The sequence below is a fragment of the Netta rufina genome (genome assembly GCF_964035555.1).
Source record: "Netta rufina genome assembly, chromosome: 4".
NCBI classification, from domain to species: domain Eukaryota; kingdom Metazoa; phylum Chordata; class Aves; order Anseriformes; family Anatidae; genus Netta; species Netta rufina.
Window position 1 is genome coordinate 36,343,078 of NC_140127.1, and position 12,199 is coordinate 36,355,276.

Consider the following 12,199-nt stretch of genomic DNA (forward strand, 5'->3'; position numbering starts at 1 on the left):
TAAATTGTTGGAACTTACAAGATACTTGTCAGCTTGAGGAATAATCAAGTTTAGGTCACTTTGTCAGGAGTGTTTGCATGCGATTCTACAGTGTATGTAGACAGCACTTAACACATCTATGTTTGTTGGTCTTGTATACAAATGCAAACCCCAGACTCACCCAGCATTGCCAGGGTATTCAAAGTCAAACCTGCAAAGCTTTTTTTGTTGTTGTTTTTGGTTGGTTTGGTTTTCTTTTTAGAAAAGAGGTGAAGGGAAATAGCGGAATTGCAGATGCACATATGAGAAATGACAGCATGCAGTATATTGGAAATAGCTTTCAGATGCAGGAAGTTTGTTCTAATAAGTACTTATTCTTCAGTTTGCTTCCTGTTTTTGTGACTTCCTCTTCTCACCCCAGTATTGCCTGAACTTCCCTACAGACACCTGGCACTAGTAACAGGTTTTGTCAGTCCCATTCTTTTCTCCTTATTCTTAGTGAATTCCCAATTTCTTTTCTTAGGAGACTTTTGCTTTCCTTTTTTATTCACAGCCTCTTGTCCCAGCCGGTCAGACTTTTCTCCCAGCATGTCTCCGTGACTGGGATTCATGTAGATTAAGGCTGTCTGCATTGCCTGGAGATGGATTTTCTCATATGGGCACCAGTGCTGCCCTTAACACGTTGTGCCACACATTAGCTCTGCCCAAAATGGTATTCATCCACCCTGTAAGAACAAGACATTCACAATCTTGTTAGCATTAAAAACTAGGAAGGAGACAAGCATTTTCAATAGAGGTAGACCATCGGTGCAAGTATAAGGTGTTAAGTTCAAGTCAGTCTGTTTTGAATTTTTACATTCTTTCCTAAAGCTTTACACTTCATATCATTGTCAGATCTGGGAGGAATGCCATAGATGGGGTAAAAAGGTTGGACTAAAGGTTGGACTTGAAAAGTTGGATGAGATGATCTTAGAGGTCTTTTCCAACCTAAATGATTCTGTGAAAAACGTACATCTCTGTAAAAGATTTACCCTCAGGATTCAAGTTTATAAAGCACGGAACTTTCCATTATAGATCTCATAGCTTGCACATCATAGACCATCTCATGCTTTTAGCCTCATTTTCAAGGCAGCTGGACCATTTTAACTGACAATTTCCAAAAATAATCAGCTTAAGCTAGACAAATTTCAGTGTGGCAAAATTGGAGGCAATCAAGAATAAGGAGTGAAGGAAAAAGAAGAACAGCAGCAGTAATATGATAGAAGTTGAGGTTATCATCCGGCCTATAGTATGTATTACCTGTACTACTTTCCCTGCTGTGTAAATACAGAGCTATCTACAGTACAGCATATATTCCAGAAACATAGGTGTTTACTACACGTGTATGCTGTTGTAAACATTCCTGTTTCGCTCTGCTTCATGTTGTTTTTCAGGCCTTCAAACCTATTAAATTGAGAAGAAAAAAAAAAAAAAAAAGAAAAAAAATGTGGTTCTTAAAGCCTGTAGGCATAGGTGCATGCTGGCATTCTTCTGAAACTTAAATCTTAATATATAGAACTCAGAGCCCTCAAGTGAGTTACAAGGCACTTATTGAGTGAGGAAGGAATGAATATATTTCACAAACACCTATTAGTATTCTGTTTATACCCCAAGAGATTGAATTTGTGTCACCAAATTCAGTTGTTTGTTTCTAACACAGGAGTGTTTGCCAATTGTTTGCAAGAAAATGTATTGCCCTTTGCAATGAAAAAGAGAATAAAAGTAATAGCAATTAAGCAAAAATTTAGGATGTAGAAATTATCCTATCCTAGCATAATACATCTGTCCAAAAAAAGGAAAATATAAATAGAAACACTGTTAGTGAATTAGTGTGTGGCAGCGGTATGCTTTGATCTATGTTGAACAGGGAACAAAAATGAAAGCAGAGTATTGAATCTTCTATTATTTTTTTTTATTTTACTTGCAGGGGAAGCAGTGTGAACTATATTGCATGGAATAAAAAGTACAGAGGTCTTTAAATTTAAAAATGAGTATGTCCAAAAATATGGATGGTTAAATATATGACATAGGCTTCTAGGCTTCATGCTATAAAGAAACATTTTTAAAATAAATCGTTCTCTTTCTAACCACAGGAGTTCATTTGGAATTACTTTTTTTCAGTAACTTACATGATCACTGTCGAAATACAGGAAGGATTACATTTGTGAAACTTTCATTTTAATAACTACTGTTGATAAAAGCTGAATCTAGTCTTGCTATCTTTGCTATCTTTACCATTCAGGTGCTTTTACATGCCTTCTGGATTTCTTTTTTTTTTTTTTTTTTTTTTTTTTGACAACTTGGTTTGATTAGAAGGAAAAACGTATCTGAGACTTCTGTGGAGTCACATGACTTTAGTAGTTAGTAGCTCTGTTTATTAAAAAAAAAAAAACACGGAGTATTGTGCAGCTCATTGTGACGACCTTGAACTCTAGCAACAGTGCAAATTAGAATTAACTGATTTCCTCATAAAAACAAAATTCCAAGGCTTTTTTTTTCTGAGTTTGTAATTGAATTTTTCTTCATAAACCCATGGGAAGATAGATGTTTTGGCCATTCTAAAAATCTATTTTTATTTATTTTTTAACTAACTAGAACCACTTGAGATTATTCCATTCTGAAAGTTCAGCATCAGAGGTATTATCTTCAGATAATACCCAATGAATAGCTTAATCATTCTAACAATGGTAGAAGCAAGACCTTTGGATCCATGTTTCTGAAGTAATACCTAGTCTCCTTGATACCATGCTGCAGTAGTATTACTCGTCTGTGGTTTTTTTTTTTTTTTTTTTTTTTTTTTTTTTTTTTTGGTTGATGGTAGTAGTTTTTATTGCTGGTGATAATGGGAGGAAAGAGATTGTGGATATGTACGTATGCTGATCAACTAATTCTGTGCATATGCATTAGGTTCTCACAGACAGGCGAATTTTTTGAATGTGATAGATTCTGAGTACAAATTCAAACATTGTTCTTGGGAAAACTGTCTTTAAAAACTTATTGGAAAGGAAAACGTTCTTCTCTCTTCTTCACATTTTATGTTTGTGTCTTGGTCATTATCATCTGAAAACTCCTCGTGAAAATTATCAGCCTGCTTCATAGTAAACAGGTTACACCTAATCTAAATCCTAAAACTGTTTTAGGTTTTTGTTTAAGGCCAGACTTGATTTAACAGAGTTTATTGAGCTCCCTCTGATGTCTAAAGATTGTCATTCCATGTCTTGTTAATGATGGGTGCCATATAGCTGCCTTATGGATTGGCAGAGGCTGTCAACATTATTGGAAAACTGATTTTCCAAGAAAGATTCTCAGCAGAAGACAATAAGCATAGGAAAACATTACAGCATATTTTAATGAAGTAATATAGCAAAGTCCAAACACTGGATATAAGTTGAGTTTACAGGGCTTAGAGATTTTTTTAATTTTTTTTTGTAGCGAGGATTCTCAAGCTGTAAAATGTGTGCACTTGAGCATTGAGGTATTTCAGGTGCTAGTGATGAACAAAAACTGCTGTTATTTGTAGGCCATTGCCATCCATCTATTATGTTTACTTCAAAAAAAAACTAAGTTCTGACTTTTCTACATAAAATCAATCATAAAGGCAAAAAGATTGAATGCTTCCAATTTCTCTAAGACTGATTAAGGAGATCTCAATGACAGGAATAGAAAACAGTAAATCAGCAATTACTTTAGTGTGAATATTTGCAACATTCCTTTCTTAATGAATTATGGTTTTTTAAAAAAGCAAGCTTACTTAGATATACATGACCATTTGTGTATCTTTGATAACTTGGCCTGTGTTTTTTGTTCTATTTAAGTCAGCCTGAGTAGGCAGTAACAGTAGCAGTGAGTTGTAAAAGAAGCTGAAATTTCTACTAGTAGCCGTCATTTTGACAGCAGCAGTTTCCTTGCAGCACACATGGGAAATATATTTGTTTGAGTTATAGACCATTCACTGGCAGATCAATGGGACCCTCGTCTAAGGCTTTTTTTTTTTTTCTTTTTTTTTTTTTTTTCTCAGAAGTCTGATAGAAAAGTACTGTTGGAGGATTTGGATGGCTGTCCAAAGTCACTTTGTGTTAGGAAGCAGCACGTGTATATTTAATGACAGAAATTGATCCCCCACAAAGCTTATTGATATAGTCAAACAAAACTTTCCTTTCATAGCTTTTTACCCCATCAGTTAAGAATGGCGGGGAAGGAATAGAAATTTCCTATCTCTATTACAGAACATCATTGTAAGGTCAGAGTGGAAACAGCCAACATGCTAAGAGCTTTAAGGTGAAAACCATGGTGGGTTTTAAGGACAGCCTTTCAAGTTGTTGTTTTTTTTTTTTTTTCCATGTCAAATTACAGTAGTGTTTTGGGAGCAGAGTGTAATGTGTTTGCATGATTGTTATCCTTATTTCTATGAAGTACCATTTTCTTGACTGCGTCAGTGATCGAGTTTCCATTAATGTGGATGCACAACATCTATTTGTGTTAATGACTTCTATATGTGCATGTCATGGAGAAGATGCATCAAATACAGCTAAACTGTGAGGCATGCTTCACTTTTCCAGTGCAATTTATTATTAATGTGAGTGATTCTAGCAGATGGTATGTGGTAGTATTGACTGTATGCGAGTTCATTGTTTATGTTTTGCATTCCATTTTCACTAATTGTACCTTAAGTGTAAGAATAAAGAGCATAATTGATGTTCTTACTACACTGAAATGCTAAATTCACAGAATACCTGCTACGGCAAAATGTGAATTTCCTATTGTACTAGCAATATGTCCTCCGCATGCTGTGATAATAAATAAAATATTTATGTACATAACAGAATTCTAATGGTTTTAAAAGTAATTCTACAAGCTGGAGGGGAAAATAGCATATTGTTTTTAGGTTAAGTTTGTTGTCAAAAATTTTCAGTTGTATAACCACAGGAAAGCAATGATATAATTTTTCTTCTTTGCAGTGTTAAAAAATCCGATCTGTAAGTTGTATAGATTCCCTACTTCTGACAACAAGTGGATGAGGATCCGTGAACAGATGGCTGAGACTACTCTCTCTTTCCATGTTCCTAAAGAACTGATCAATCTGCACATAAAGGAGGATATGAGAAGGTAAGGATGAAGAAGTAGTAATAGTCAATACTATATTTTATTTTTCTTAGAAAAAAGTGTGTGATGAGCTTAAAAAATAATAATTTAAACAATGAAATGGGCAAAATATAGTGCTCTTTTGCTGTTAAGAATTTGCAGCTGTAACTGAACAACAGAATTGATTGCTTGTAACTTTATAAGACTCCAGTGTGAGTTCTTAAGTTCTGTGCTATGAACTGTGCTAGAATGCAGTTATGACTTGAAATGTGCAAGAATCAACATTTGGTTAACGATACACATTTTCTGAAAAGCTAACATCGTATACAGAAACAACACATGACGAGAGTGTGAACTGCATTGTAGAATGTTTGGCTTTGTGCCTTAGTAGCACTTAAACCATTGGTAAATATTACGCAAGCCATATAAAGTAACATGTTCACAGTTAATAAAGAAGCAATGATAATATAAATCACTTTCTTTTAACTAATTTACAATTTTTGACATGAGAAAAAGGTATCAAAATAATATAATTTTGAAATCTTTGCTCATGTTGGGCCTTTTAATCAGGAAAGACTTAGGATTATCACAGTATGTATGGCGTGGGGCAAAAAGAGGATAAGGATCACCAGCGGCCTAAAACTTGTTTGCCCACTGTAGGGACTAAAATTGTGATCTGCCTTTGAATAAGTTCTGCTGATACAGCTGGGACAAAAGCTAGTATTTCAAGTGGTCCAAGGCTTCCCTAAAATCTTATCTGCTTTTTCCAGTGATACTGGATAGTGTACTAAAAGATGTTGCCTCTTTCCCTGTGAATCTTGCCTAAGTTGTCATCTTGTCTAATGCCTAAGAGCAGCACTGTAAGCTAATTCTGGATCCCTAAGTCATCCTGTGTGTTTTCAGGCATTCCCCGTTCCACAGCACATTGGAAGGGTTCTTTATGGTGGTGGTTGGTCCTGCAGTAGGAGTTCCTATCTATTTTTATTCACCCCATCTGTTGCTTCTCTGTGATTTCTTTATGCCAATACAACAGTAGTTGTCAGGCCAGAATCTTGCATTTAATAAAGTCAGTGGACTGGTACATACTTCTGTATAGTGATGATGATGGGTTATAAAATCATATGTGAATCATTGTAATACTTTATTTTATTCATTAACACCATGTTTAGGTGCTTATGGGCCAAATCTTGTATGAAAATACTGATGTGTACTTTTTTTTAGTTAGCAATAAAAATAGATTATACTGAATACACAGCTCATCCACTTCCCAAATTTTCATTTGCCCCATGGGTAAATGCCTTTTAAGTGTTAAGGGATTACTTTAACTACTTTTATTTCTAATGTGTTATTGTCTCCAAAGCCATAATGGAAGTAACAGTGCTTGTTGTTATTTCAAATAATAACATTCATCTAAAAGGAAAGAAAAAGAAACAAAAAAAAAACCCACCCATTACTTGTTATTTGTGTTAAATGATCTTTAAATACTCACTGAAATTAAGAAAAACTTGGAGGAAGAAACGTAAGTAAAAGTGGCTTGAAGATTGAGGCAAGTGCTCATGGTTTTCCTGACTGCCAGTGTGATATCAGTGCCATGTAGAAGATTAGGAGGGCAGTCTGAAGGAGGAGGTAAGATCAAGGGGAGCGGCACCTTTTTGTAGGATATAAGCAGATGGAAGGAATAAGGGCATCTGTTTGCCTATCAGTGTACAAGCATGTAGGTTGAAGCTTCAGCTTTGCACATGCTCTGCTGTCTGAAATAATTACGAAGATGTGTCCTCCTTACATTTATCAAGTAGTAAATTAATGGAAGGAAGTTATTGCTATGCTAGTTCTTGAACTCTTATAAATATTATGGTATACCATCTCGAGGTTCTTTCCTTCTGAAGTATTCTTCTCTGCATGTTTTTTTTTTTCCCCAGTGAATAAATATTTTTGTCTCAGAGGCCACTTACTATGCTCAGCTTGTTTCATTTCATTCCTATTGTGGATTCAATATAGTCTGAAGCAATTACATATAAAAGATATCCAAGTGCAATGTTAATCCTATTCAGTATTGTATTTTAAATTGTAATTTAAATTCTCTTTTCTCATAGCTCTTAGAATTGTTTATCACTTGATAAAACTACAATGTTCATTGTTAACCAAACTTTTTTCATTTTTGGACTTGATACTCTGAAGTACGTAACCACTGAGGATATTTTTTTTTCAGCATGGAGGAAAGTTTTAAAGATATTCATGCATTAAAGAATGCAAATCCTTCAAACCTCTTTGGAGGAAGTCTTAATGAGTTATGTGGTCATTTTTACTGTTCTAACAAGGGCCATATAATCTACTTTGCTGCTTTTCATTACAACAAAAATGTTTCTTCTTCAAGGGTTTTCAGTGGGTCCTTTCCCCTGTTTCTCTACACTGATCTTGTCCACATTTTTTATACCTATCTTTTATATCTTAGTTTATAAGTCGTTCAGAATTTTTGCCAGCCTGTGTAATCTAAGCTTGCAGTTGTGGATGTGGTTTTTGTTGTACTAGATCAGCATAGAAAGGGTTGTTGGGCATTGGAATGGGTTGCCCAGGGAAGTGGTTGAGTTACCATCCCTGGAGGTATTTAAAAGACATTTAGATGTAGAGCTTAGTGATTTGGTTTAGTGGAGGACTTGTTAGTGTTAGGTCAGAGGTTGGACTAGGTGATCTCAGAGGTCACTTCCAACCTAGATGATTCTCTGATAGCAGGAGAATTAGGAAAACACAGTAGAACCCGCCATACATGTCTCTCACATTTGTTGCTAAAGCTCTTTTTGAGTTCCTTAGGGCCAAATTCAGTTTTGGTTAAAGGGAAATTTCACCTACTTATGGCTGAATTTGGCCGATAGCATCTGTGGTCACAGCCTGTAAACAAATTTCAAGGATAAATTGCTCAACTTCCCTTGACCCATCTTTCCAGAGTACAAAGCGCCTTCCAACTTTCCTTCTGCAATGGCTGTCCTGTCCCAACCCCAGTAGCCTTTTCTCATGCCAATTTATCTTGTAGTCAGTCTAGTATAGATTTCACAATCTGTTTTTTGAATTCTTCCTTGCAACATTCCAGAATGGGGACAGATTTTAGATTGTTTGAAAGACAAATGTTTTGCTCCATTCTTTTAATATAAAACCTCTGTAGAGAAATGGAGACACAGGCAGAAATGCTCTGTATTGGCAATGGGCATTGATTTTGTGGACCTTTGCACATAAGTTTTTAAATTACTTGTTTTTGAACAATGGCACTGCAAAAACATTGTGTTGATGGATGTAGTGTGGAAAAACTACACCAAGTAAACTTACTGTAACTTTTAAAGCTGTTGGAACTCACCACCTTTATATGGACACTGTTAATATGATCTGGCATCCACTTGAAGACTTTTAAAACCTTAACTCAGATAACTACCTAGCATGATTTTTCATGGAAGAAATTTTTTGAATACTTGAAAAAAAATTAAAAAAAGCAGCAGTAGAACATAGTTCAACTACATGCATGTGAAGGTATTTACCCTGCTGTGCATCAGAAAGGATGCAAAATATCTCTTTGACCATCAGATGCTGCATATAGGAATATAAATGTACAAATGCAAGTGTAACTTAAATTTTTCTGAGTAGATTGTGGACAATTGCCTACCTGCAACATGATTCAATTTATTACCATGCATTTATAAATGAATAGAAGTTATTTTCATGTGTGAATACTATATAATTCTTTGTACTCTTGATTTCACTATTCATAACTAAATTTGGAAAAGATGGCAACTGTTTAAGTCTAGGCGGAATTTTCATCAGACTTAATGAAGTCAAATTTGCTGGGCTCTACTTTCTACACTGGGTGTTTAAAGCTGTAGCACGTTGGAATGGAGGAATACTTCCTAATTTGTTCTGTGGTAGTTACCTATAGGTAACATTATTATTATTCAGCAGTGCTGAAAGTTATAAAATGTTAATGCTTCTTGGAGATTGGTTGGTAAAATTTCTAGTTGTTTGTGCACAGCATGCCCTGGAATCAAAGAATTCAATACCAAGCAAATGATCTAACTTGTTGAGGTAAGTCTTGTTGAGTCTCCAATGTGGTGAAGAACAGAACAATACAAAACCAAAGTAAAAATAATCTTGTTTTCAAGGCTGTAATTATTTGAATACAAATTCTGTCTTCACTGAAAGAAATCTTAACTTCTATGTGGTTAACTAGACTTTGTACTTAACAGTAACCTGTGCTTCTAATAGCACTAAGTTTGGTGTAATTTTGTCTTTTCATGTCACTTGATGCAGAGTATAAATTCAGAGACATTAAGGTGTAAACATGATTTAAAAAAAAAAAAGGCCCTGTACAATTTTATTGTTACTGATGTCATAAAGACAGCACAGTTAATTTTGAATGAGACACTGATTAATAAGTTGGGGGAAAAAAACACCCACAGAAGTGTTTAGATGCCTGAGTAATCATGCAATTAATTATATGATTCATTTTAACACATATATGATTCCAATCTGAAAGAAGTGAAGTGATAAATAAAAACTGTCAGAGTAAAATGTTGTTTCAGCTCTACGATATAAGCAAAACGATTGTCTTTATTTGACCTAAGCTGATTCTACTATATCCTGATACAGCAGGAAAATGTAAAATAAATAAATATATAATAAAAACAAACAAACAAAACCATTCACAATTGATAATTACTAAAAATAGAATTTAGGTGTAAAATATAAATTCTGTAGCTGCCATACTGAATATTACTGAATTTGAGACTCTGCAATCATGCGATTCAAGAAAATTATTCTTTGCTTTTAAAATAAATAATACACCTAGCTTCAAATGCTTATGCTATTTGAAGATTTGAGTTTTTAAAATAAACACAGGTAATAAAATATCCCAGGAAGGGAAAGAGTTTCAAGGCAGAAAGAAAGGAATGGGTTTAATTTAGCTGTTGTGTTGCCTATGCTTTTGAATAAGAAAAACTGGGGTGGATAGAGATGCAAAATGAACTTTAAGACTCCAGCTGTCACGGACAGTTCAAAATATTCTTAAGACTCTGCAAATCCCGGTTTATTCTCCCTATATACATGGAGAAAACAAGTTTTAAAATATTAAGATGTTTTTTGTGTGTGTATATCTACTTTTTTTTTAATTATTTTTTTTGGACTAATGTTTGAGGAATGAAATAGATAAGCACCATCTCATTTTCAGTTATCTGGCATGTTGGTCTTAGCAGAAGCTACAACAGTTTTTAGAAATTCTCTAAGAGGAAAAACAGCTTCTGTTTTTGAGAGATTCTCAATGAAAAACATCAGGAAATAAAGAAAAAGTATCATTTTATTCATTTTCATGGTAGTTTCCCCAGAAGGGATTAAATCCTCCTCAGTAATTATTTGTCCGCTTTAGAAACAATACAGTAAAAAGGCTATGATTTTTTTATTCCTGGAGAGGATGTTACATTGTTTTGATGGGTTATTGCCTGTATATCACAGGGACCATAACTTGTTATAAAGAAAAATGAGAGTAATTTTATCTGCTTCTATTCTTCAATAAGATGTAATGGTTGCCCATAAATATGTACATTTTAAAGTAAAATTTGTTAGGAAAACTAATTCCTTTGCTCCTTTCCTTAGAAGGAAACTTTTAAGTTTCCATTACTTATGAGAGATTGATTCATGCCCCAAAGCTTATGGTTTATATTTACTCTAAAGCTCCCGTTTGATAAGTATTCAAAACTTTGTTACCTTTATCCTGTTCCTGTATCCTTATAAGAAAGTGATAAGAAGTGTGATAAGAAAGAGTGACTTTTTCTGTTACAGTGGTCATTAGAGTGCATGACACAAACCAAACTGTTTAAGTAGAAACTATCAACGTGAATAATAGAAGAAATTCTTTGTGCCTCTTTCAGGTACTTGCAGTAGTTTGCTATAATCTCATGGCTGCGTCCTTCAATAAGCAAAGCCTGAGTTGGTAAATCAAAAGGTAGAATGTTAATCTGAGCCTTGGGTGTGCAAAGTTCCGTTGATTTATTTTTTTTTCCAAGTTCAATAGGCTTCACTGAACATTTGCTTGGAATCAAAAATCCTGCATAGTTTTAAGTTATGATTCTGACGGTAATGGTATTTAATTGCTTGTAGTCTTAAAAATGTCATGCAGTCTTTACAAATCTCTGGGTGCCCCAATGCAGTTGTTTGTAAAGAGAACAGATGTTTTTACCTAAGGACCGATTTTGCCAAACCATGTTGTGTATCAGCAGCTTGCCACACAGCCATACTTTCCATCAGCAGGGGAAGGTTGGGTAAAGCTCAAGTTCCCCAAAGAGCCAGGTGTCCATGAATTGTAGCTCTGTAAATCAGGAAGATATAAGCTGTTGTTGGTTTTAAGTAGGAGCCTGAAATGAAGATTCATGACAGCTCTAATAGTGCTCTGGGATCCTGAGGAGTCTCATAATTTACTCTTGTAAATTTTTGTCTATTTAAACTTGTATTGTGTTAGTACCAATGACCATTAATCTTTGTACTAAGGATCATGATAGTATAGAGTGCTTTCGGCAGGTCAGGATCCAGTATTTAATTTTTCTGCCATAATGGCAGAAAAGTTTTGAAGTAAAAAAAAAAAAAAAAAAAAAAAAGTAAAAGGTAGATTTGCAATTTTGAAATGTGGAACTTCTTCCAACCATAATGGCAAGCGCTTAATGAAAGCTTAGTATACTTTGTGTACTAAAGGAAAAAAAAATGATGTGAGAAAGTGCCCTAGAAAGGATTAAAAATAAGTTAGCTTACATTTGTGGAGGAGGAGGAGGAGGAGGAGGAGGAATGGGACAGACGGTTTACATCCTCTCTCTGATTAGACACAAAATGGAGCAAGCTTGTGCCAAGGTCTCAGAGGAAGATATTAAAGTACTTAAGGCAGGAGACAATGGAAGTTGAGACTGTCCTGGCTGTTATTTTCCATTAGGCACTGATAGAAAAGACTGTCTTGGAGGTGGTTTGTGGAGCTAAGCAGCAAGATGTAGGAAACAAATCTTGGATTTGATTGTGTAAGAAGGGCTAAAGTTGATGCTAAGCACAAGATGTGTCATGGTGGTGAGTGCAATTACCTGGG

At 34.8% G+C, this 12,199-nt stretch overlaps 1 protein-coding gene across 4 annotated transcripts in view; it reads left to right on the forward strand.

Moving 5' to 3' along the window:
• Positions 1 to 12,199, forward strand: part of INPP4B (inositol polyphosphate-4-phosphatase type II B) — a 296,612-nt gene that overhangs the window by 187,122 nt on the left and 97,291 nt on the right. For all 4 annotated transcript variants that reach the window (XM_084285787.1, XM_084285788.1, XM_084285790.1 and 1 more), the window contains one exon: positions 4,977 to 5,124. In XM_084285787.1, the coding sequence (XP_084141913.1) occupies positions 4,977 to 5,124 (148 nt within the window). The remainder of the gene's footprint in view (positions 1 to 4,976; positions 5,125 to 12,199) is intronic.